Raw genomic sequence first — 27,973 nt, 5'->3', positions numbered from 1 at the left:
AGAGGCTTTTTTAAACAGTTAAGCACTAAGCAGAGTCATCCATGGTGACTCTGGCAGCAACTAGCTCAGCCTGACCTCAGCTCTTGCCTTCTTCCCTTTTACATTTTTTTTTCTTTTCATGATGACAGTGTTGAGGCTCTGCCTCCCCTGACTGCACGTCCCTGCTTAAGGTATAATTTAAATTTCACCTACTGCTGTTTTAAAGAAAAAAAAAATATTCTGAAAATTAAGATTGATAACTCTGTTTCTTACTTTCTCCCAAGAATGTTCACTGCGGAGATCTACTAACCAGATTTTTGGATCCCAAATGCTTGTAAATGTTAGTTTTAGCAGATACATATTTCATCTTGGTCAGATTAGAATCAAAGTACGATGTCCTCAATAGATTTGACATTTTCTGATCATTCTCATCTTTGACCAAATGTTCTATCAACAGAATAAGCCAGTGAAGATCCCTAGCCAGGTCTGTCTGAAGCGGTGGGAGACCAAAAATCACCTGAAGCTCATCTCCAGGAAATATTTAACAGAACAAAATAATTGATGACCTGCTTTCCCAGGAGGTTCCAGGATGTAAAAGATGACCCTGTACCTGTGAACATCATGTCTCAGATCTAGGGCCCCAGGAACAGTGGTGTACCTGGAAGGAGCCAAATGGTAGATCATTTCAGTGTGATCCTCCACATACTGATGTTAACAGAGGAGATCTTGAACTAGGAATGCTCTACACTAATGAAGAAAAGTCCTCTAAACTTTAGGCACTAGGTTTCAACTACCAAGTCTTTAAAATGCCTCTGTGGAACTTTTCAGACCGGAAAACTTCAAGTTTTATTCAAAATAAATTATGTGCCTCAATCTTAAACTCTTCCTGAGAAAATAACTTCTATTTTTAAAGCTACACATAGGATTCAAATCTACACAGAGGACAAGTGTATAGAATCAACCTTCTTATACTATATACATACACTATACACCGTGATATGATTTGTTTATCTTGTATATTAACAGTTGTGCTTTATTTGCAATTCAAGAAAGGAAAAATACTGGTATTTGGATGTCTTTCTTTTTAAGTGGCAGGTCTGAAGCCTTGACCAGGCTAAATTTTATAGAGTAAGGCTGGCATCCAAATACATTTTTTTTTACAAAGGATGGTCTTAATGAGTCCTCTCAATACAAGGTATAGTTTGAGTAAATGTATCTATCACCTCCCGAGATAAACTGCCATGTATGACAGAAATACTTTCATAACTATTAAAATTATAGCAACAAAATTCAAAATTCAGTCAAATATTTTTCACACAAAAATATTTTACTATCTGCTCTTACCTGCTTATCCTAATCCTCACCCATCATTATTTGGGAATTGAACTATTCTGTATGAGTTGAGACAAAACAATATAAAAGCCAGAAAATTAGCAGCCTTTTATAACATTTGTGATTTTCATATTTAGATATATGAAGTACAAAATCAGAATTTCATTTAAAAAAAGCCTTAAACAGCTATGTCATTTGACAATTCACCGAACTATAAAATATTTGCTCAGACTTCCAAATAATAGTCTTACGTGGAATTGGTTCACAAATATCAAAACAACTGGTCTTTCCAAATATTTTCACCCTAAATCAATCTTTCCTTACCTCAGTGTCCTCCAGACTTCAACTCCCAGAATTTTCATTGAACTGGTAACTTGGTATTCAGAAGTAGAGATGACAAGGGAATCCAGATTGAGGAAGATTACCATAAATCATGGATAACAATTATATATTTCTGAACTTTCTGTTCTAGATAACAACTGTATAGTATATAAGCTTGCTATATAACTTGTAGGGGTGTGGGATTTGTTTTTAAGAATAAAACATCCACTTTTTTTATAACAGTTGCAGTTTGTATTTTGTTCTAAAAAAAAAGAGGAGAGTTGTTCCTCTTCTTAAACTATAAAATTTACTACAAGTATAGTTTATTTTTCTTAGGAAATACTATGACATAGAGAATAGTTACTTTAGATCGCTACATCTTTATAATGAATTAATTTTCAATAGGTTGTTAAATGTAAATAAATAGAACTTGGTCTAAAGAACCTAATTTTTGCCTTTGTTTTATTATCATATCCTGAAATTAATGAACAGTAAAACAGTTTCTCTTCTGTCTCCTTTTTAAATAAGAAAAACATGCATAACAATCTGAGTCTTTATTTCTTCCAAATGAAGAAGAAGTTGCTAAGAATTCATAATTCTTATAAACAATCATGTACTGTAATAGAACAAGAGGCATGACAATCCCAACCTTGGCCTAAACATTGGTATTGTAAAGGTAAGTAAGAGTCAGTACTATTCTGGAATAAGGTTTGTGTATCAAAAAGCTGAGAATGTTCTTGATTCCTGTACAGATTCAAATTGGTCATTGGTTAGACGGTTAGGATTAAGTTTCCCAAAGGAAAACAGCTCAACCTTCAACTCTATCAAGAAAGTTCTTAGACTTCTTCTATCGAGAAAGTTTTAAGTCTTCTTGTATTTCTCATTCAGTTTTAAGGAGTGTTGAATTATATAATTCAAAGGCTGGAGTCCATTCATGATGTCTCTGTCTTGACCATTCTTCCATCAGTCTCTTCCAAGTCTCCCCATAGAATCAAGGAAAGGAATTCATCTCAGTGACCGTGTATAACTTTGTCCTCATACAGTTCCATATGTATACAACAGTTTGCGAGCCATTCGAATATTTCCACTGCTCTGATAAATGAGCGACAAATTGAAAGCGATATCATTTCGTAAGTCTGTCTGGTCAGCTTCTATTCCCTAGTTTAAAGGAGAAAAATCTCTTTTAACTTGTCACAAAATAACTTTTCCCCAGAATTCATATACATAAATTCATATATATATATATATATATGAATTTAAAATTTATTTTTAAACATTTTAAAGAAAGTTTAAAAACTAATACAAACTAAGAAAAATAAAAATACAGAGAAAGCTAAAAGTGCATGAAAGGAAAAAAAGGAGACAAATAGAAAAGAAAAAGAAGTTGCCAATCTGCTTTACAGCAGTTATACATAGAATTATAACTCTACTCTTATTAATCTATCTAATCATCAAAACCATAAATTATAAGTTGATTTTTTTTCTAATTATGGAAAAAGCAGTTTCCAGTCAGCAATAAACATAGACACTGTCTTTCCCTGAATCCAAATCTTTAGAATAGTTTAATTTTGGAACAAATCCTGCACATGGAAATGTAATGTGGCAGTTACATTTTCTGGAATCTTCTAAAACAACTATAAATAAGGGATAAATCTCTTACTTCAGCACATTGCAAAATTGACTATATTCTGCTTGGCCTTTTCAAAGGTTTTAAATGGCATGCGACTATGCTTGGAACAGTAATAAAATACGATGGTTTTAATAACAATTTTCTTAAATTTCAGGGCAGAGTTTGGATCATAAATGCTTTGTGGGATAGGTCGGAGAATGCAAAACAGGCTCCCTCTAAACATTTTGAAGAATTGAAACAGCATTATCAGGAAAACCATAAATACTTAAGTCATGAAAGGGAAGAAATTTGGCACTGGATATGAATGGCCAAATTGAAACTGGATGATTGGGGGCGAGGGGGTTTTTTCCAACTGAAATGGCAGCTTGTCAAATGCTGATTTGTTATTGCTTTTCATCAAGAAGGCCATGAGGCAGTTGACATTCACTTTATAATATACCTATGGTTTTCTCACGTTTAAATTAACAACACACGAGAGTTAAAACCATAAATATTTTATAAACACCTTTGTATAATTATCCAAAGATGCCAATATGGATATGCATGTTCTGTTTTTTACTGGTGATGAAAACAGAATTGGAAAGGGGGGATATAGGAACACATGAGCCTATAGAGGTTGGCAGTTCGTGAGAATGTTCACACGTCTTAACATTCAAATCCTAATCAAATGCTGTTCCACACAGTACCTCTAGGACCAATGGAGGTAATTCCAGGGCCTTTTTGTAATAGTGAATAGCAAGATGTACTAATCCCAGTTGATGAAGGGCACGTCCTAAGTTGTAATAAGATTCTTGACAAGAACCACGAAGGCTCAGGTACCGTTGCAGGAATGAAAACCCCTAAATACAAAAGGAAAACTTCACTATTGCAAAAATTAAACATTACAAGTTAACAATCGAGACATCAGAAGTAATACTGTGAGACTTAAATTCACATATGGCCACCATTAAATACAGTAAAATATATTATTCCATATGATACACTATGGAAGCAAAAGCTGGACTTTGAAGAAGCAGGCTAGGAAGAGAATTGATGCTTTGGAAATTTAGTGTTGGAGGGGACTTCTGAGGAACCAAAGACAGCCAAGAAAGCAAATAGATTATCGAACAATCAACCCAGAATTGTCTTTCGAGGCACAAATGATGAAGCTCAAATTACCTTACTTTGAACATACTATGTGAAGATCTTTAGCAATAGCAATAGCAGTAGACTTATATACCGCTTCATAGGCCTTTCAGGCCTCTCTAAGCGGTTTACAGAGAGTCAGCATATTGCCCCCAACAATCTGGGTCCTCATTTTACCCACCTCGGAAGGATGGAAGGCTGAGTCAACCCTGAGCCGGTGAGATTTGAACCGCTGACCTGCTGATCTAGCAGTAGCCTGCAGTGCTGCATTTAACCACTGCGCCACCTTGGCTCTTAATCTAGCTCTCTGGAAAAGGGTTTTGGGAAGGATGGAAGGAAGGAAAGAGGAGAACCCGCAGTATCGAGAAAGTCTATGTGCTCACTAAGGAGTTGACACCAACTTGATAGCATTTAATCAGTCCCCATAAATATTCCACAAAACATTTTGCAGTAGTAAATCTCCCACCAATAAGACTATTAAACTGCACTAGCTTATAAGTCTTGGAAAATGTGGATAATAAAACATTAATGGGATTAATTGACAGATATTGTTGGTGTCAGCGTTCCAAATAGCCTCCAGAATTAAATCAGAGTTCAAGGCAGCGCTTTCCTCAAAGTTCCAATTTATTAAGAGAGACATGTTGGTACATCTGCGATAAACCCGAATCTGAAAGCTTCCCGGGAAAGTTCATGATCTTGTCCCCACACCCACAAGCCCATCACATGGTCCAATCTTCCTATGCCACGCTGGCATTTCCACCCATCCACTTCCGGTCAGGTGCAGAGACAAAAGATGGCCTTGAGTTGGTTGATTTTTAGAAAGGATTTTTTTTTTATTTTGAAAACAACACATTCTACACCTTACTATTCCCCCTCCCATTTCCCCACTAATGAAACAGCATAGTAAAGAAAGAGTGTGTGGCAGGCCAAAGATCTTAAATGGAACTGGCTGCAGGCCTGATAGTTGGTTAATTATCTTTTCTTCTGAAAAACAAATTACACATTCCCAGTACGACTGGTAATACTGATTAACCTGCTTACAACCCAGCGCCACATAAAAGATGTTTCATGCAAGATAACTTTTACAAGAATATACGGATTATTTTTACGGTCAATTCTTGAAGACTTGCCTAAATAAATTTTAAAGGAATTTTATACCATTTAAGATGAGGTAAGGGTTTGTACACGAAAGTTGTGAGAGAAAGACAACACACCTGTATTATGAGGGCATGTCTTTTTAAAACATATTTCTGAGATGCCATGTGGATGAAAATCAAGCCTATGCAAAGGCTGTACAGGGGTTCATCTGGGTTAGTACGGAATGCTTGTACATATTGCCCTGCAAAGAAATAAGCAGCGAAGATTTTGGAATGTCACGTATGACTGGATATATTTTACTGAAAAAGCTTTCAAAACAATTTAAACCAGCAATACATCTATGGACCATTTTATTTATTGAAGTTAAAAAAAAAAGCAGCTGTTTTGGGCCAGTGGGCATGTCTGAAATTTTGACAGAATGGCTGTAGTTGTGTTTGCCTATTGTTAATGAGTAGGAAAACTCTACTACATATGGGCAAGATGGGAATGATAAATCACAAAGTCCCTGTTTATCACAAGGCATGTTGATGCGGTTGCTGTTCATTACTTATGCCCAAGGATGCCCTCTACTGTTTCATCATAGTTTGGCCTTGGCTCAGGTGAAATGGTTGCAGCTATTCTCCAATTTTGTTTTTGCAAAATAGTAAAACCACAGCTTATAATATTCCAGTTTTATATGACCTATCTCCAAATACACAAGACATAATTCTACATACATCTCCACACACTGCAATTGCAATTTTTAAATTAATAACAGTAAGAAACATACCAAGGGCATGCTTGAAACAACCGGATACAAAAGCATTGTGGCCATTTAAAACACACAGTGCATGATTGTCTGGGTTCTTCAACAATAATCGTAGACAGAAACGATGGTGCCGGACATCTTGGGAATGCATGGTGATTTGGTTAAAGATATTCCAAAGCTGAGGCTTACTGACATGTTCCATTACCATTATCCTACAAAAGAAACAGGTGCTTTTCAGACTGCTTGTAAATGATAGGAAAAAAATCAGTCTATAATCACTGAGGATAACCGTGCGATCCAGTCACAAGATGGCCTCTTCCATCACTTTTGTATATCGCCTACAATGAGCATGTTCCACATGGAGGCTCAATTCACAGAATTACACTCAAAATAAGCCAGCCCAGACCATTCACCACTATATTACTTGGCCTAGAACTAGTCTCTTTCAACAGACAAAATGCATCACTAGACCCTTCAACTAAAATTATTATTTCACCAACATTAAATTTATTTAACTCTGCAGCAGGAGATGAAAATATGGTATTCTGAAGATATGGCACATAGGTAGGTGGTTTGCTTGAGTTCTCAGTAGAAACAAAAGATCTAAATTATCTAGAAAAATACCATATCAGTAACAAGGTTTTAATTTAAAGAGATATTGAAATGATTTTGCCTTAACCCAGTGGTTCCCAAACTTGGCAACTTTAAGACTTGTGGACTTCAACTCCCAGAATTCTCCAGCCAGCTCTGCAGAGCTAGCTGGAGAATTCTGGGAGTTGAAGTCCGCAAGTTTTAAAGTTGCCAAGTTTGGGAACCACTGCCTTAACCCAATGTGATTGTTGGAATGACCTACCTGATATAATTATAAGCTTTTCTAAAATTCTTGTCTAAAACTGCTGCCGAGAGACCAAAGTATTCCAGTTCTTTGCGCTTCTGCCGATCATCATAGAATGAATAATATTCCAATGAGGAGTCCACTAGCAGTTCTGCCTCCTTGTATCGCATAAGGTCACACAATGCATAGATTGCCTTAAGGAGAAGGTTCCACCAATCCTCTTTTGTCAGAACACTCGTAAGCACCAAAAATATAGCTAGAGTCAACCATAAACTACAGTTAATTTTTACACAGACAGAACATAAAACGAAAACATAATTGAAAACATTAATAAAAGTCTGAAGTAGAGGTTAATGTGTGGATTCAATAAAACTGAAGGAATATCAAAAAGCCTATTATCACTGAAAAATTTGCTCAAAGCGTATTTAACAAAGGCCCAGTTATCAACATTTATAAACTGCAGTAGTCAACTGTTTCCATAATTTGAACAATTAAATTGAACAATTTAAATTGTTTTACCTTTCTTTGTTGTTTCTTGGTCATCATTATCAGAGATTTTATCTCTTGAAACTTTTATAAGATAGAGATGTCTTTCTCCCGATTTTGAGCTAGATATTAAACACACCTGAGCTCTGTTCATGGCTACCTGCAAGTTGAACATTTAAAACACATCTGAAAAAAGAAATACCTTACAGTTGCCCATTCTTTGCTTTCAAATAGTTTATTGATTTTTTTTCAGTTTGTAACTGCATCCCAGACTTAACAAAGTGAACAATAAAAAGTGCCAAAGATCTATGATACAGTTGGCTTGATCCAATTACAAAGCAGATTAAAATTGACTAGAAACCATAAATTTTCATTGTCTGAAGTCACCCATAGATACAACTGTTACAGCTCAATACAGAAAGGCTCACATTTGTAAAAAACAAAACTGCACACGTTACCTTTTAAATTTATAATACTTTTTCTCTTATTCTGCCACATGTACTAAATACCACACATTTATTTAATGTATACTTTTATGCTATTTCCTATACAATCTCATATTGAGGAGAGTTACATAAAAGCTATTAAAATAATTACAAAACAATTACACAAAACAATATTAAACATTTGTATTAAAATAGGTGGGAGGGGAAAAAAGACAAAAATACTTTTTCAAAATTCATAGTCTTTATCAGATACCTAAAAAGGGGAAAACAGGAACCTCACACACTTCAGACAGAGTACCTGTTGGCACCCTCAGAGGAGTCCTTTCATTAAATCTATAGTGATGAAAGAATTCTTGGCTTCAAATTGTTTGCAATCTTATATACCAAATTAAATCCTTAACCTAAAACAATAACTACACTAACAGCCATCTTATATGCATGTTCCAATCAGCAATCTGACTCCTACCTTCTTCCCTAACTCTAAATTCTGGAGCGAGCACTATAGTAATTTGTATAGTATAGATTACAATCATCTAAAGCCTATGATGACTAGGGTATGAACTATGATTAGACATTTGCTTCCAGAAAAGCGCATAATTGGTATACAAAGTAATCAAGGAGAGAACCAACCAAGAATTAAGAATAAATTTTCTGACAAAATAATTAAACAGTGGAACAACTTGCCTCCAAAAATTGTAGGGGCTACAATACTGGAGACTTTAAAGAAGAGATTGGACAACTATTTGTCTGAAATGCTGTAGTGTTTCCTGCTTGAGCAGGGTGTTGGACTAGAACACCTCCAAGGTCCCTTCCAAGTCTGCTATTCTGTATGCTACAGACAGTAATATCAAAAGTTGCATTCCTTTAAAGCAAAACATCAGAATGGCTATAGCTGATTCTGTCTTGACACCAGGACTGAACCTGGATGAAAAGAACTGAGATAATAACTATTCTCTAAGAAATCTGCGTGACCCGTCAAAACCGCTCTCGACTAAGCCGCGCCCGATTAAACCGCGTCGCTGATGTCATCAACAGGGCGACAACACCCAGCGCGGAGAAAGAAGGGTGTTTTAAATAGCGCTTTAAAAGCAAGCCGATTCAACTTAAGGTAAGGGCTAGGTTTAGGGTTAGGTTTAGGGTTAGGTTAAGGGTTAGGATTAGGGTTAAGGGTTAGGTTTAGGGTTAGGTTTAGGGTTAGGTTTAGGGGGGTTAGGTTTAGGTTTAGCGGTTAATTTTAGGTTTAGGGTTTACAGCGTGCTTCTGTCTCCGCGCTGTTGTCGCCCTGTTGACGTCAGCGACGCGGTTTAGTCGGGCGCGGTTTTGTGGTGGAACCAAAAATCTGCAGCTATTTTGACAGATCTTTGCCTAAAAAAACAGGGTACTTGTATCTGGTAATCTATTAGCCTAATCTTATAGATCTATAATAGCTTCTTCAGAAGAAAACAGATCATTGTCTTATCTAGGGAAAAAAGGCTTTACTCCAGCTCCTAACCAATTAAACTCTTTTGACCAGCTTGAATAAATCAAGCAAGGTAACTATAACCCCTACTAATATTATATCACTCCCTCCATATCTTAAAACAAAAAGTAGACTTGAGGGTATGCCCTGCTTTATAAATTAGTGTGATGACAGTATGAAACTTATAGCTATCATAGATGACATGAAATCACAGATCTTCTCTAATAGAACAGCGTTAGCATGAATAATGGCATCACCTGTAACCACTTAAGAAGGATTCTGAAATACTACATTGGGGACCAAGTAATCAGGGAAATTGTTGGGCATTAAGAATCCTAGTCTTTATCATTAAAGTAGATGAGAAAGAAAAACATGAGCAGGGGGAGAGAAGAGGTATAAAAATTAACTTACCTTTAACAGCATGGCTAACATGGTGAGCAAAGAATCTACATAGCCATACATGTTGCCCTGAGAGAACAGCAATGTTGATCGATGAAGCAGCAATTTTAATTCCTAAATACAGAAAATTTGGGTTACAAAGGCAAGAACTTTAGCTGCTTTCTATCTGGATCCCAGATCTTGGGAAAAGGCAACTATTCCCTCCTGACATTTTTTTTTTCATTCCAGCATCTTGTTTCATTCTTTGAGCAATTTAGCCCTCCCACCTCAAGACGGTTCCACCACAAAACCGCGGTAGACTAAAGCGCGGTGACAAAACCGCACCGTCAAAACCGCGCGACAACAGCGCGCCGACAACAGTGCGCCGACAGAAGCGTGATGTAACATAACCCTAAAAATAACCCTAAACCTAACCCTAAACCTAACCCTAAACCTTAAGTTAAATCGCGCTTCTGTCGGTGCGCTGTTGTCGGCGCGCTTTTGACATCGCGGTTTTAGCGCCGTGGTGTTGTCGGCGCGCTTTTGACGTTCGCGGTTATGTCGTGCCACGCCTCAAGACTTCAGAATAGAGTTCACACCATAAGATACATGCTTACTTGCTGAGCAGCGTTGGCATCCTGTGCCAGGGTATCCGGATCATACATGGGCTCAAGTGCTTCTAGAGCTTTCTCAGGCCGGCCCAATTGCTGTTGTAGGGTAGAGAGCGAGATCCTTGCATCCAGATGCAGAGGGGTAAGGTCAACCACTTTGGCATAACTCTCTGCAGCACGATCTATATAGCCCAGCGCTTTCAAGCATTCTAGCAAGGAAAGGACATTTTTTAAAAATATGTTGAATGTTTGAATGTTTATTTAATTTGTATGCCGCCCCACTCCCAAGGGACTCGGGGCGGCTAACAACCAAAGGGGGGAAGGGGATACAAATAGGACAAAAGACAGACAGAGTAAAAACAACAACAGTCATAACATTTCAAGTGGGGCTGGAAATTCATAAGCCCCAGGCCTGCCGGAACAACCAGGTCTTCGTGGCTTTGCGGAAAGCCTGGAGGGTGGTGAGGGTCTGGATCGTTCCAGAGGGCCGGAGCAGCCACAGAGAAGGCCCTCCCCCAGGGATTTACCAGTCGGCACTGGCTGGCGGATGGAATTCGGAGGAGGCCTAATCTGTGGGATCTGATCGGTCGTAGGGAGGTAATTGGCAGGAGGCGGTCTCTCAAGTACCCAGGTCCGATACCATGTAGGGCTTTAAAAGTAACGACTAGCACCTTGAAGCATGTACAAAATAGTTTGTGTTCTGAAGAGGTAGCACAGAATTTTTAATTTAATTTGTCATACAAGAATTTCTTTAAATCCTGTCTATAACTTTCAGTTTCCACAGTTAAAGTGGTCACAAATATAATTAACACCTATGATTCTACACATGGACACTGCTAATGAATGCCTCTTATCTTAGAAGAAGGGAGCCAGACAAAACATGGGTACCATAGGGAAGATGTTAGTGGGAGTTAGGGACTGTAATAATTAAGAAACATGAGTATAGGTAGGTAGCGGGGGGTGGGGAGCTATGCCCATCGATCTTGTTTATTAAAAAATACCATACAGGAGAATGATGAGACTCCAAAACATTATCATTAAGGAACAGCAGTTCGCTGATACAGCTTCATGCACATTACTTAAAGAGAACAAGTGATGTTCATTAATATGACACAGCAGCAATCAAAAAGTTATAGGTTCTAAGGACTTTATGGTACCTCAGTATGTCTTCCACTATTTTGTAAAATAAGTTAGCATTATTATATACTAATAAATAGAAAGAATGACTACGGTCACCTGCTAGATTTATGAACCTGAAAAAATCTGAACCTGGGCAGCTTGTTTTTAGACATTAATTTGAACTTAATTCAATAATCAGGTACATTAATTACTAATTACATATAATAACAGACATACATACTTCAATTATTTTGTTCAACAAATAGTTAACAGATCAAAAATCAAGCCAACAGATAATAGAATTTAAGATGTTGAACTTTCAGGGTTAAGTCAGAGCTTTTAAGGGCACATATTGCTGAGAAGCCGTAATACAGCACTTCAATTGTGATCATTTTATTACGTAATTAAGGGCTACATAACATGCTACTGTAATGCCCCATTCAGTCAAATTGTAAATACAACTATTATGGCTGGGCTGATGTGCCCTTAATGAAAGCAACTTCATAATAAGTCACCCGATATTGTAATACAAAAAGCAGTGTATTCACAGCCATCTTTTTTGCTTTCTTTATCTGCTTTTAAACTTTGCCTGTGTTTCTTCCCTCCTTTCAGTCTTTGTCAATAAATCACGTTATCTGATAGTTTTATTCATCTCAACCCAGCTACTGTAATCTGAGATCTGGCTCCGCTGATGCTCTGCATGGAATGCCAACATAGAAAGTTGACATCAGGCTTTTTTGATATCATGGACAACAATTTACAGAACAGGCAGATAGAAGTTTTTAACAAGGCTATTTTGCTAGGGGAAAGCAAAGGGAAGTACATGGGACACATTTATTCTCTAGTTTTAACTAACATTTATTTTGGGTGTGTGTATTTTAGTACACTTAGGAATAATATTTTGTTAAAAAATTGCAGCTATTCTCCAATATTATGTTTTAAATAAATGGTCTTTCAAAATTGATTGATGCATACATCTAAAAATCTTGTCCATAATCAAGTCATAAATAATATGCAAATGTACAACATATGAACAAAAATGCATATGAGTGTTTAGTGCCAAGAAAAATCTAACATCCCTTTGAAAACTCACGAATAGAGTCCCATTCGATGTCCCCTTGGGGTAGTTCCCAGCAAAGTGCACACGCAACTACAACTTTAAATTATGAAATGCAACACTTGTTACTGAGCCAGAAAATAACTTATCACATACTAGGAGGAAGCAGTTACCTGCATGTCGGAGCCAAACAACAGCTAAATTGTATCTTTCAGAGCACACCAGGGAACTCAGGAGGGGGAGGGCCGAATCGTATTCTCCAACATCAAGAAATGCTTCTGCAACATCAAGATACAAATCTCCCATATCCTCAGGATTCTGCTCCACTAAGATAGTCAAAAGGAACTTGCAAAGAAGAGCAAAATTAAGAATACAACTAAAGAAACAGATTTGTTGCTTCTTAAGTCGGGAACACTAAGCAGAAGATTTAAGCTTGTATCTCCTTGAAACATTAGAAAAAAACATGCATGTATCTATGTATGTATGATAAACACCAGAGAATTTGGAAGACATTAAGCTTGGAAGGCTGCAAGTTTGCCCTAACAATTTCAAAGCCAAATATTACTATTAAAGTATCCTAGCTTTAAAGATACTTTAAAAAATGCACAACATAGGAATTATTCCTACAGTGCCTCTAAGGCACAAATACTTCGATCAAATCAATCTAAAAAGGGAAATTCTGGTTCACTTTTTACTAGTCAAGTCTTTAGACTCTGCTTACAGGGACTGCCTACTGAGCTAGACATAGTTACTTTTATAAATAATAGTACTGTAACGGGAACATAAAATGTTTTTCTATGGAATTACACTATGTTGGATTTGATGAGATGCATAAGCATGTTTTTTTGCTTAAGAGACCCACTGAGGATGATTCTGGTTTTGTAAATATTAACCCAACTCACAAATTTCATAAACTGATCCCCTTCCAAGCCCATGCTAACTCATACTTCCACTCTTAATATTTTTAAATGCAAACTAATTGAGGTAATAAGTTTAGAGATATTGAAAATTAGAAGTGAACATACTTCAACTTTTAGATTTGTATAGCCAGATGGAATACCAACACAGTATCAAAAGTGAAATGCCCCAGATTTTTACTGTAATAAAATATATACAAATATGGGCATATACAAGTTACTAGCCTTAGACAACTCCTGTGGGCTCTCCATGTATGTGTTTCTAAGCTGCTCCAATTATCCAATTCTCCATTTCTAATGGAGTTTGAGTTTTATTTCATTTGTATGCCGCCCTTTTCCCTAAGGGGACTCAGGGCGGCTCACAGCTCAAAAAGGGAAGGGGGGATACAGACAGTTTAGTAACAACACAAAACAATACATAATTAAAAGCACAACAGTCATACCATTCGAACTAGGGGCAGCGAATCTTTAGCCCCAGGCCTGTCGGAACAGCCAGGTTTTGAGGGCTATGCGGAAGGCCTGGAGGGTGGTGAGGGTACGAATCTCCACGGGGAGTTCGTTCCAGAGGGTCGGAGCAGCCACAGAGAAGGCTCTCCTCCGGGTAGTCGCCAGTCAGCACTGGCCGTCAGATGGAATTCGGAGGAGGCCTAGTCTGTGGGATCTAATTGGTCTAGTGGAGGTAATTGGCAGAAGGCAGTCTCTCAAGTACCCAGGTCCAATACCATGAAGGGCTTTATAAGTGACGACTAGCGCCTTGAAGCGTATCCGGAGACCAATAGGCAGCCAGTGCAGCTCGCGGAGGATAGGTGTTACGTGGGTGAACCGAGGTGCACCCACAATCGCTCGCGCGGCTGCATTCTGGACAAGCTGAAGTCGCCGAATACTCTTCAAGGGCTGCCCCATGTAGAGCAGGTTGCAGGAGAAAGAAAAGGTTCAAGAAAAATCATCCTAGTGGATCTAGCTCTCCCTATGGATTTCATCCTTCTTTGCCCACCAGATCCCTTTGGAGAGTCTGGTCTTTCCCACACCAGCTCCAAACCTGAAACAAAGTCTGTGTAAGTGTATCCTACAGCTTGTAGCAATTGGATCTTGAATTCCCACTCATTCCAGAGAGTTCACTACAAGAACTCCCTGGAATTGCCCGACTTTTTTCTATGTAAAATTATAGTTTACCACTAGAATATTTTAAAAAAGAAAAGGTAGCTTAGGGTTTACTTAAATGTCTGCTTTTTCAAGAGCAACCCCATAAAGGCACATAGCAAACTGAGGTGTTTTCAAAAGGGAAAATTCCTTAGTTTAATTAAAATTCTGAATTAGCTAGTACAGACTTTCAAGTTCATTCAGTTTTTGCTTCAACAGAATACAAATTAGATTGTGTATTAAATTATTTATATTTTTCTTTATTTGGTTCTTTACTTACATTGAGAGGCTCCAAGATATTCAGGTGAATCAAACACACCATGAGTTTCACAGTGATATCAATGGGAACACCATCAGGTATAGAGCATGTAATTTTTTCTGAAGCTAGAAAATAACAGCATAATTACATTTTCTAAATATTTTACAATATATCATGTACATTTTTCAACTACTTTCTCCAAATAAATACGGGCAGTCCTTATTTAATGACAATTCAGCTGTCAAGTGAAGCAGTCACTAAGTGAAACTATGACCATGGTTATAATTTTACTTCAGCTTTCCCTTGCTCTACAGATCTGTGATGATCATAAATGTGAAGATTAGTCACAAAATTACTTTTTTGTGACCAGCGTAACTGGAAACAAAGCAGTCACTAAAATGAGGACTACCTGTAATCCACAATTTCAAAGGGGGAGTTTTGAACCATTAATAGATTTTATTTCTGCACACAAAAATATGTTTTTCATCAAAGATACATTTGTCTCAGAATAAATGTGAAAGAATTCAATCTGTAGCAAGAATAAATATTCAAACACAGGAATGCATTACTTAGTACTCTTTATTTTATTCGTTTCTCTTTTATGTGCATTTATCCATTTTTTTTATTTACTCGTTTTCCCAATATAAGGTGATGTGAAGAGGAAAGGAAAACAAACCACATTCACAAAGCCTATTCCATACAGTTAATAGGATTAGACACACTGACATACAGTATTTGCAATGTCCTTTTCTGAGCTTTGAAGCAGGTGTTCCTATGTTGCCCAAGTCTTAATATATAATTTGCCCATATCCTTTGATTTTGTTAATATTGGAACAAACCTATGAAATATCTCAGTGCTTATTTTGAGGCTGGATGACAGTGTCTGGAGGATTATAATCCAGCAATTTTTAAACAATTCAGTGCAGCTTTTTCTAACTTTCATGGGGCACAGCGGAAGGAACCAGCTGGCAGGACTGCATGTGGACAGCTAACCTTAATAAATGTATTACAGAAGTGAATTTATGGAAAGAAAGAGGGCTGAAAAATGAAAATAAAACAATCTGCTTACAGCAACAAGAACCAGCTGCATTTATTTATACAGTGCCACTATTATGTCCAGGTATTTATATCCTGAGAGATACGCAAATTGCTCATCTCAGCAATTTTTAAGATGCAGAATTGCATACTCACATGCAGAATTGGTTCCAGGCACATATTCTTGCTGATTAATTGTTGTTCCTGGATCTTCCTGACTTTCCATTGCTTCTACCATGGAACAAGAGGGAAGAACAGGAAAAATAAAGCATATACTGAGCTTATGAAAATCATTCAATAAATATAAAATTACGCCATATAAAATTATTCATCAATAGTCTTTTATCAATGGACACGTAAAGGAAGAGGGGAAGAAACCTATTTACCAAACCACCTGAAGGTAAGACAAGAAACAATGGATATAAACTAATCAAGGAAAGAAGCAACTAGAACTAAGAGAAAATTGCTAACGAGTGACAACAATCAACCAATGGAACAAATTCCCTTTGGAAGTTGCAGGTGCCCCATTACCGAAGGCTTTTAAAAAAAGACTATTTCATTTATCAGAAATAGTATAAGTTTCCTGCATGCGCAGAGGGTTGGACAAGATGACCTCCAAGGTCCCTTCCAACTCTGTTACTGTTATTTATAAAGACTATGTGTATTTATTATTAACTACTATATTGGCAGGAAAGAGTTAATAGCATATCTCTAATAACATCAAAAAACCTGACTATTTCAGAAGATTAACTGTTCCACATAGAGTTCAACGCAATGGTCCTCATTCACTCTAATACCGTTTTTATCTGCTGAAGAATCTTTTTCTGCTTCTTGCTTTTCGAGTACAATTCCTGAACAATCTGTAATAACCTAAGAGGAGGAAAAATGATTTTGGTTGTCAAGGAATAAAATGAATGAACCTAGAAAAGGGCGATTTAAGAAGAAAAGTACTGAGAACTAAGAGGTAATTTAATGGTTCAAAGCAGCAACTGACACAGAGTCACTACAGGGATGAAATAACTCAGAAAGTATGGGGAAAGTCACTGAGTGCTGCCTAACGGGAAAAAAATTAAAAGAAGATGTAAGAAATATGAAGTGCCACCACTTCCCCTCTAGCAATAGCCTAAATGCAACATAGTTGTATAGAGATCACTAGCACAAGTTCACTTCAGCATAAAATATGGCTCTGGCATGCTCAATTAACCTCCAAAGAAAAGTTAATCCTGACCCATAACTTTGGACAAGAGGACAAAGACAAGAGCTTTAGAGCAACAAATAATGTTCTAATTCCAGAAAACGACAACTCATCCAAAAGCAGAACAAAAGATCTTCTCCATTTCTCTCTACATACTGAGACTCTCTGGTCCAGAGAGCTGGGAGAAGCTGATATTCTGCGTGCAACTTGGGGAGACATACTCTTTTCAACAACTATTCCTCTGGAATCCTCATAGTAAGAGGCAACTCACAACTGGTAGAAGGGCAATCTTAATTCCTTGAATAACAGTATTAGAAAGTGCACCTCTTCATGCATATGCATTTATATACTCATTATATTATAAACAGACAGCAATTAGATTAATTTAATATGCTTACTGCTAATGCTTTATCATACTGCTTGTTGGAAATATACAGCTCAGCAGCTATATTAACGTCTTCCATGGATACAAGGCTTTGATGTTTCATAAAAGCTTCTTCCATTATCTCAATAGCAGCAGTAATATCATTTGCTTCATAATAACTTCTGTGGAATACATTAGTAATTGGGTAATAGTAAATGTAAATAGTAATACATCTTCTGCATTAAAAATACACAAATTATTACAATATTTTCTGGGCAAGAAAAACAACAATCCTCATTGAAAAACATTATTTATTATTGTGAATATCAAAATCATGGTACTTTTGTGTTTGTAAACTTAAAAGCATTAAGTTAATTGATTCTTCAACTCATAGTTTGTAGGTTTTATCCAAAATCAGGTTCAGCAAGAAAATTAATGTAATTTCACCAATATACAACCCATTCAAGAAGCTGTGATTGATCACAGGAGAAGATCTGATTGATGATACCCTATTATGCTGGTGAAACCCAAAATTCTAAATCATGATAATTAGTCTAAAGCCACAAATTTGTAAACCTTTGCAAAATGTAATTATCAAAAGTGAAAGCAAAAACTTTTAGCATTCTTTCTTACAGCCAATACCAAAGAAGGAGAGATAGTGCTAATAGACCAGCCTAGAGCAAAGCTAGCTGAATTCATACCTCTCTAAACCATGACTTGAGATAAGGGGTGATCACAATCCATGGGCTTGGCACCCACTTTGTGATGTCGCAACATCCTGCGGTCATGTGATTGCCATTTGTAATCAATTTCAAACAAGCAAGCCAATGGGGAATCTGGCAGAAGTCACAAATAGTAACTATGGGATGTCTCACTTAACTCAGGATGATTTCTTTAACAATGGCAATTGGGAATGCCAGAATTTCAGTTCACCAACAAATGCGCGATCGTCAAATCCGCGCTGATGAAACCGCGCCCATCAACAAACAACATAATGGGATCGAAAACGTTATAACCCTAACCCTAACCCTTTATAATGTTGTTTTCGCGTCCCATTATGTTGTTTGTTGATGGCGGGCGCGGTTTTGTCAGCGCGGATTTGATGATCGCGCATTTGTCGGGTCACGCTGAATTTCCACTGCTAGGAAGTGGAATCACATGATGTTGCATTCTTTTACCATCTGTTTAGCAATGGACACTCATTGCTGTTAAGTGAGGACTGTCTGCATTCCAAAGCATCCAACCAATCATAACATCATTTCTGTATCCTGCAATTATTAACTATACCAACAACAAGTAGAAAAAAAAAACCTACTCCATTAGAAGCTGATGTTTCATTTCAGTTCAGCATGACTAAGTGTTCCATTCTACTTACTTGGCCATATCTCTTGCCAAAAGCATAAATCGTTCACCATCAAAAGGAGTCAGAAGATTTAAAATGCGTCTGTAGCCATCCATTGCCAGTTTGTGCTCCCCTAACTGTTTGTAGAGATTTGATCTCTCCCACAAGTAACGCACGTTAGTAGCATCATACTTCAGAGCTATAAAAATGGAAGTGGTATGATAAATCATTTTGATATTTGTAATTATTGGAAGCAATATGCAAATATATACAATAGAATAAATAAAATATAAATTTCTCATCCTGAAAGTGGATGAAATGAAAAAAAAATTCTGAACACTGCATAGATTGTTATCGTAACATACATTTTCAAGATTTTATTATATAAAGATAAGATGGAGGGAATAACTTAAATTTAACAAGTTAGTAAATTAAATGAAATTAGGATTGATTTTCCATTGGTTTTGCCTATGTAGTTTTAAACATAGTTCCAGTGCATTGTTTTGTTTATATAAAGTGGGTTTGAAAATGGGTCTTTTTCCATTTTTTTATTTTTAAAGATTGAGTAATTCTTAAAAGCTTACAAAATATTATTGAAAGTGAATTTGAAAGTATGTACTTATATATTAAAGGAAAGTTTTAAAAGATGTATTAGAATTTATTTCAGTTGTAAAGATGAATTTTTAAAGAAATATTTAGTGTGTTAAAATGAATATAAAACTTCATTTTAAGGTTAAAAATTTGAAAGGAGTATAGTTGTTATTGTTAATATAAACAATGAGTAGAATGATTAATATGTTTAAAAAGAAATATATATCATTTTTCACAACAGGAGAAAAAATGGATGAGATAAACGAAGAGATTTTATTTAGTCTTGTTTCTATTGGAATATTGCTTCTGGTTTTTAGATTTGGAATAGAAAAAAAATGAATTTCAGAATTTAGACTGAAGACTTTATAACAGTGTAGTTATAAGATTGGCTTATAATAATTATACGTAATGTAAACAGTTGAGTTCTAACCATATTAATATTTTACTATTGGAAAGAGTCCACACTTTTTTCTTTTTTTCCACTCTGCATTCACCCCTTTATTATTTTCATTGAATTTTATTCTGTAATAAATCTTAATAAATCTTAATAACACTTTTTTAAAAGAAAAAATTGATTTTAAAATATACTTCACTTGCGCTATGCTATAAACAGAATGCTAGATGGCCATGATAAATTGGTATTATTCCTCAAGTCAATTGTTATATTTCATTTCATATTACCTGCCACATCTTTGTGACATTATAATTTAATATTCTCCCACATAATTTCAATCAGAGTACTTGAAAAGCTTTCTAGCAAAATACTGGCAAGCTATCATATAGCTTTTGAAAACTGTATACATTTTATCTCCATATCAGGGTCATCTATCACTTCGTACAAAATCAATTTCCCATCTTGATTTGGTATGTCATAACAAAAGGCAAGGAGATTGTAAATATACTATGTCTAAATATCTCAAAAAATTAACTTATGAGATGCCCATCAAAATCAGCTGAATGAAATTAGGTTGAGTAAATACAAAGACTAATCTGTAATGAAAACAATATCTTGACACTTGCTGCAAAATGAACAGTAAAGCAAGTAAAGTATTATTAAATGATCTACTATGACATTAATTTGTTTACCTTTCGAATAGCAAAAGACAGCCTGTTTAATATTGTCTTGCTCAAGTGACATTTCAGCTAGCCTGACCCACTCCTCTGTGTCACTGGGATTTAAGTGAGCAGCAATCAGTTCAAACTGCAAGGATTTTTCCATATCTCCTTGGTCTTCATAAATCATAGCAAGAGTGGAGAATGGCTCATAAGCAAGTGGAGCTGTTGGATGTCAAAAGAAAAATGGGTTACAATTCATAATCATTTCAATAAAAATGCCTACATTTGTACATGCTGTACCTAGCAACAATAATCATTTGAAAGTGTTTAAAGGCAGATTAGCAGCTCATTTCTGAATATAATGCAAAATACTGTTTTCGACCTGTAAAACTGTAGCAGTTTAGACTGGAAGGAGCATGAGAAGGATTTCCTGCATAGACCCACCCAACTGTTAAGTTCTTAGTGTGAGACCCTGCTTTGGATGCTGTAGTCTAGAGAGAAGATAGTTAGAGAGATTGGGATCTTTTCCAAACTTTCTTCCATGACACAAACACAGCAGCATTTGAATTGGCTTTCTCCCCTGTTTTATCAAATTTTAAATTATTTGACTGCCATTGTTGATATTATGTTTGGCAGCTTTTAATTTAAAAAAGCAAACAAAAGCATAATTCAAATATGGGAACTTTTTAAAGAAAAAGAATCAGTTTATTTATTACAAATATCTGAAGGCTTAGGGGGAAATGTGACCTTTTCCCATTTTTCCCCTAAGCCTTTTTACCCCTCCGAAAAAAGGAAAAGACTAAAAAACCAACCTTCAGTTATTTGAGAATTGTAACAGGAAAGCTTTTATCTAGCACTATAGTTCCTATATTAAAGAGGACAAAGAGTGCAATACAGCATGATGCACTAAAGTAGGAATGAAAGGATTCAGTTGTCTATATCTGACTTTTTATCTAAAGATCAGTGGGTCTGCTCTTAATAAGGCTTCAAATAAAACTGTTTTATTATCAGGTTGACGGTTTCCTATTTCAACTTCTTTTTCTAATTTACAATCTGACAAAATTAAGAGAATCTAGATCTTTTGGCGTTTCATAGATTGTAGATCTCCTTATAGCGAATATTCAAAACATTTTTAACAAAACACAATTAGTACATGTAGTTACAGTATTGTCTGGCTTAATTCTTCTTTTACATTTAATTGCTATGCCAAATACAGTTAATGTAAAACTAACTTAGGCTGTTCATATTGTACTGCAGATTGTTAAAACAGCAAAGTGAACTTAAATCAGTAGAGGCTAATATAAAAAATAAATACAATATATATTTTAGTTTTCTCCAAAATTTTCATTTAAAAAAAAGCAAAACATTTTCCATGCTTTAAAAACGTCCAGCAATGTAACATTTCCACACAAGCATAGGCAAAGCAAAAAGTGGTCATACATCAAATTTAAAGAATACGTTTTTAAAATCATATATCTATTTATTTCCTTATGGGTTTATTTCTTCTATTCCTGAAAAGTAATGTTAAAAGTAAACTTTTCAAAGCTTGGCAATAGCAGATTGAGAGTCCAAAGTGTTCAGAAACTATGAATGGGTTAAATTTGTGCGCCTATGCTACCATACAACACTAATGTAAGCAAAAGATCAATGCTAGAGCAAAGTGGTTTTGAATCACATATTTTCTACATTGGGAAAATTTAAGAAGAAGTTGCAAAGAAACCAGGAGAAAGTGTAGTTTAAATAAAAACACAGAAGAGATGCAAGGTCAGCTCTATAATGACACACTGAACTGTCTTGTATTAATGTTATGTGTCCCTTCTATTTATTCTCAACCTGTTTTCCGAAAATAAGACCTCCCCGGATAATAAGCCCAATTGGGCTTTTGAGCGCATGCGCTAAAATAATCCCTCCACCAAAAATAAGCCCTCCCCGAAAATACTGCAACACAGCAGCAGCCCTGAGGTGACCACACTCGCCACCTCTTGCACCTCAAAAACAATAAGACCTCCTCAAAAATAAGGCCAAGCATTTATTTCAAGGGTAAAAAGAAAATGAGATCGTGTCTTATTTTCGGGAAACATGGTCAGTAACAAATCTCACCCATAGAAGCATCCAAAGATACCTTGTCTTATGATCTCCATGCACATTAGAATGGCTTCTTCATGTTCCCCTCGAGCAAATCTAATGTTAGCTTCACCCATGAGGCCTCTCAGGGCACGAGGCAATTTACTGCGTGGACGTTTTTCCTAGAAAACAGATTGGTAATATATTTCAATAAATTCAGTTTTTATTACTACTTACAAGGAATATTTTTAGTAAGAAATATATTTGAATTGAGGGCGTTTATTGAGCTGTTGATTTAAACTGTTGTTTGTGCAATAGCCATGTACATTATTTAATATTAAGTTTATATCAGACATCCACACAGAACCCACTTAATCAAATTCTATCATAAATATTTTCAATTAAGCAGCAAGGATGTGGATGCTTCAAAAAGGGTTCATAAGAGATGGTTCAGAATGCACAGAAATGGGAATCCTTCTTTGGGGCAATTAGATCTTTTTGCTTTAATGACTTTTATATTGCTTGCCTTCATCATTTTCTTAGTCTCTCTATTAAGCACCATCTCTAGTGCAAAAACATCGCCAGCTGTAGGTTGCTCAGAGATCTCCTCATCTTCCTCCTCTTCTTCTTCATCATCATCATTCTCTCCCATCATGGAAGCAAAAACTCGATGGACAGATTTACTGATACCATCTGATATCTCTTCTGCTCAGAGGGAAAAAGATTAATAATAATGATTAATCATGTAAAAAAAGGGAGGTCATAAAATCAGGAAAGTTATCCTCAAAGAAAGAGAGAAGGAATTCCAGTTCAAGTAAGGGAAATAACAAGAAGCAAAAGAAAACTGAAGGAAAATTGTAAGTACAATCATAGTCATAATTTTCACTTAGCAACTGCTTCATTTAATACCATCTTGTCAGTATCAAAACAAGGAGTACTTGTATTAAAACATAAATGTAATCAAATACTCACAGAATCAATAAGAGTAATTTAAGTCTTTAAAGTAAAGAGGCAAGATTTTGAGGAGATAACAGGAATTAGCAAGAATCTACAATATTTCATCTTTACCAGTCCTCACCCCCAAAACATGACAGCAAAAATAAAGGCAACTATTATTTTGCTTTCATTTCATGTTTGCGTAGTCATATGTTTTAACTTGAGTTGTATATTTCCCAGAGAAATGGTATTAGTTGGCTGTCCAGAAATGCAATAAATTATAATAACTAATATCAGTTAAACAATAAATTAATGAAAATAATACATTGAAAAATTAATGAAAATAATAAAAAAATAAAAATCATTTGAACATGTATAAATAAGTAAATTCAAAAACTCCTTGCATTTGACTTATAGCTATTACTTACTGCTAATTACCTATTGAGCCCACAGTGGCACAGTGGTGAGAGTGCAGTACTGCAGGCTACTTCTGCCGACTGCCAGCTACCTGCAATTTGGCAGTTCAAATCTCACCCGGCTCAAGGTTGACTCAGACTTCCATCCTTCCGAGATGGGTAAAATGAGGACCCAGGTTGTTGGGGGCAAAATGCTGACTCTGTAAATCGCTTAGAGAGGGCTGTAAAGCACTGTGAAGCAGTATATAAGTCTTAAGTCTCCCAAAAATCCCTGTTTCTATAGATCATTTCCAGCTACAGAACAATTAGCCAAGATTTCTCTTCCTATAACTATTGACAATCTGACAGTGGGGGAAAAAGTCCTCCAAATCAATCCCATTCCCATTTTTAATTTTTTTAATGGAACTATTGAAAATTCTAAGAGCATTGTTTCAGCATTAGGAAAGCAAAGGCTTTGCAAAAAGATCCAAGTACTCCAAGAATGGAGCAGAAATGTAATACAATGAAAAACTATAAAATGATGTTTTCCTACTAACAAGGAATTTGAAGTGAGGGAGGACTAGTTTGGCCTAATGGTTAAAGAACCAGACTAGAAATCAGAAGACTAGTCCCAACTTCGGCTCAAAGCCAACCGGGTAACTTTGGTCAAGTCACTCTCTTTCAACCTATAATCTTGTTGGCAAACTTGAGCAACAAGCGAGTCAGGCAAATCTTGTTGCAACCAATACATCAACATACAGTGCATCTGGGGGTGGGGGTGGAAAGGATCCCAAAAAAGCAGAGCATCCTTCAAAGCACTAGAAACTAGGGGAGGGGGATTTGAAATGGGTAGGAGGCAACTTTATAGCAATAGCAATAGCAGTTAGACTTATATACCGCTTCATAGGGCTTTCAGCCCTCTCTAAGCGGTTTACAGAGTCAGCATATCGCCCCCACAGTCTGGGTCCTCATTTCACCCACCTCGGAAGGATGGAAGGCTGAGTCAACCTTGAGCCGGTGAGATTTGAACCGCTGAACTGCAGATAACAGTCAGCTGAAGTGGCCTGCAGTACTGCACCCTAACCACTGCGCCACCTCGGCTCGTACTTTAATTCAGTACGTCCCAAACAGTTAGGATTATATCTCCTACCATCAGTTATCATTGGCCACAATAACTAAGGCTGATGAGAGCTGAAGGGCAGAAGGTTCCCTTCTCTTTCTATTAATAAAGTGATAAGCTTGAAAAATAATATAACATCATATTAGATCATCACATTTTTTGTATTTTTGCACCAACTAGTATAAACCCTCAAAAATTTTAAATCAAAACCAGAAGAAAGTCCAGTTGCCTCGTGAAAAAGCACCTTTGGGACCTCAAAAATTTCCTACTCTGCATCAAGATGCTGTAGACTGATCACAAAGGATATACCGTACATATATGTTTGAATTAAGGCCAACAAATAATAATTAGTATTAGATACAGATTTCTGAACCTGGAGAAATTTTGATTTATTTTCACTGCAAAGTGGCAGTAAACCCCCATTTTCTAACTTATAAATGTGACGACAAAGCAAAGTTAAGGATAAATGTAAATGAAACAATAAGCCTAAAATATACCTTCTGCTTCCACATGTCCTTGTATTTCAGTACACATTCCTTGCCCAGAAGTAGAGGGTCCATCAAAGTCTTCTGCATTTTCTTCAATGAGTACATTTTGTCCCTGTAAAGATTAAAAAGGAAATAACATTAATTTTATAATGTTACAGGTAGTGCTTTTATTTAGTGACTGTTCAAACTTAAAACTATACTGAAAAAAGTGCCTTATATACAACCATTGCAGAATCCCCATGGTCATGTGATTAAAATTTGGAATCTTGACAACTGTTGAGTATTTATGCAGTTGCAGTGTTCCAAGGTCATGCGATCACTTTTTGTGCTAGTCTGGCAAGCAATGTATATGGGATGGCCAGATTCACTTAACAACCATGTTACTAACTTAACAACTGCAGTGATTCACACTGAATAACTGTGACAAAAAGGGTCATTAAATGGGACAAAACTTACTTAACAACTGTGTTACTTAGGAACAAAAATTTGGGTTCAATTGTGGTCGTAAATCAAGGACTGCCTGTATTGTGAATAGAATATTCTGTACTAAAATTCATATCTGCTTAAGAAAAATGATATATGAAACCTGAGGTTACATTGTATGACTTATTTTGGAAGGGTTTAACTTTTATGAAAGTTAAATGGTCAACTTTTTAAAAAATCTTTAATTAGTCAGTAGACAACAAAGCTAAGTAATGTAAAACAGGCTACGTGTATATGGATATTATATCATTAACAGGACATATTCCTCAATTGACTGCACATTTTGAAAATGATTTAACAAAATTTGGCTACACTTTGGATAACAGAATCATGTGTATCTTACTGGGGGAAGTTATCATCCAGCCCTCTCCCAGAAAAATGAAATATCCTAGGAAATATTGAAAAGGCAGAATATTTCTCTGGATGTGAAAAAGGAAGAAACATGTTTTAAAAGACAGAATAGCTGCCTGCAGCTTCCTGCCCATCCCCCTTTGTCAATGAGCCATTAAAGCCTGAGCTAGTCACTTTACATAATAAAGAGTTTTCCCGTTCAGCTCCAGAGTGATGGGATTAAGGCATGATAATATTGGCCTTATAGTCAACTCTCCACATGGCATCTGAGAACTCATACCTGGATTCAAAACAGCCTAGAGAGTAGCTCCCTGCATGGCACCATGGGAGTCTGACAACCAATCAGAATACATTTCTTACACAGGAACAGGAAACAGAGAGGTGGGACTGAACAGGTTATAAAAAGCCTAGCAAGCCCCTCCCTCAGCCCTTCTCTTCTTCTCCACCAACATTGAAGCATGTGATCACCTTTTCTGTTCAGGGCTCAAGCCATGTGGCCCTGTCCAACAATAAACCATCTTTCCAAGCAGCCTCCATGTCTCCAGTGTCTTCTTCCCCACTTGGAGCTGAACCCAGAAGGACATTTCTTTCAACATTACATTAAACAATCTAAACGGAATTGGTCCGAATGGAACAACAATTTAAATAAATTGAACCAGTTGAATACGCGCCAGCACAAACGTATAATGTAACACAATGTGTTTTACTGCTATAATAATCCCTTTGTTGTCCCTTTGCTCAAATGTGATTTCCTTGTATTTTGCATTAACCAAGTGCCCAAAAGCAAAACAATCACAACCTAAACCTTACTCTTATGCCCCCAACATAAGCAGTAATACTGATAATTATGTCTTCAAATTCATCTGAACTGGGCTGCAAAAATCCGAATTAAACAGCCAGCACGCACACCGAAAATCCTACTAGTAGTCAGTCGGATTTTTGGGTCCGAAAATGAGCCCTAGGTCCAGCATTTGTTTTTAATTAAAACGAACGAACACCAAGAAAGGATGGATAAGACGTATGCCATCACGTCCCTTCTTGCGTGTCCTACTAAACTTATTTTTAGGATTTTATGACCCAACATCCTTATTTAAAATGCAAGCAAGATATCGGGTACCTGAGTACATTACGCACTACTGAAAATGAGGGGAGTGCAGGCGATAAGACCCCTGACAGACATCCTTTTAGACCAGTGTTTCTCCACCTTGGCAACTTGAAGATGTCTGGACTTCAACTCCCAGAATTCCCCAGCCAGCGAACGCTGGCTGGGGAATTCTGGGAGTTGAAGTCCAGTCATCTTCAAGTTGCCAAGGTGGAGAAACACTGTTTTAGCCAAGAGCGCGAATATCCGCGAGGCAAAAGAGGCCTCACCTTTCTTTCGCAGCTTTTGCGCTCCTCTCGGCGACGCTCGAACTCCTCGAAAGAGATTTTCCCTTCCAGGTACTCAATTAATTCGGGACTAAACCCTGACATTTTATGCTGCACTGAGGAACAACCGTAAGGCGATTATCAACAGCCGCTCCGGCGAACGACGGGGAACCTATTTTGTAAAGGACCGCAATTCCCTCGCCGAAAAGAGTCCGACTACGAACGAAGAGAAAGGGGGGGGGGGC

General features: G+C 36.6%; 2 protein-coding genes across 6 annotated transcripts in view; one reads left to right on the top strand and one right to left on the bottom strand.

The window, feature by feature from the left end:
• CCDC150 (coiled-coil domain containing 150) overlaps window positions 1–1,868 on the top strand; it is a 44,062-nt gene extending 42,194 nt beyond the window's left edge. For all 5 annotated transcript variants that reach the window (XM_032216632.1, XM_032216641.1, XM_032216648.1 and 2 more), the window contains one exon: window positions 437–1,868. In XM_032216632.1, coding sequence (XP_032072523.1) covers window positions 437–541 — 105 coding nt within the window. In that variant the 3' untranslated portion in view covers window positions 542–1,868. The remainder of the gene's footprint in view (window positions 1–436) is intronic.
• A 211-nt stretch (window positions 1,869–2,079) lies between these two features.
• Window positions 2,080–27,973, bottom strand: GTF3C3 (general transcription factor IIIC subunit 3). Its single transcript, XM_032216669.1, has 19 exons — window positions 27,732–27,973; window positions 25,536–25,638; window positions 23,114–23,292; window positions 22,646–22,769; window positions 20,554–20,745; window positions 18,910–19,075; window positions 17,569–17,716; window positions 16,773–16,845; window positions 16,132–16,206; window positions 14,962–15,065; window positions 12,798–12,969; window positions 10,455–10,657; window positions 9,871–9,972; window positions 7,588–7,714; window positions 7,087–7,324; window positions 6,255–6,445; window positions 5,602–5,726; window positions 3,949–4,101; window positions 2,080–2,790 (listed from the first exon to the last, which is right to left on the bottom strand). The coding sequence occupies exons 1-19, from the start codon at window positions 27,831–27,833 to the stop codon at window positions 2,668–2,670; spliced, it is 2,700 nt and encodes an 899-aa protein (XP_032072560.1). The 5' UTR covers window positions 27,834–27,973; the 3' UTR covers window positions 2,080–2,667.

This window comes from Thamnophis elegans, chromosome 1 (genome assembly GCF_009769535.1).
Source record: "Thamnophis elegans isolate rThaEle1 chromosome 1, rThaEle1.pri, whole genome shotgun sequence".
In the NCBI taxonomy this organism is placed as follows: domain Eukaryota; kingdom Metazoa; phylum Chordata; class Lepidosauria; order Squamata; family Colubridae; genus Thamnophis; species Thamnophis elegans.
This window is presented reverse-complemented; position numbering and strand designations above follow the sequence as displayed.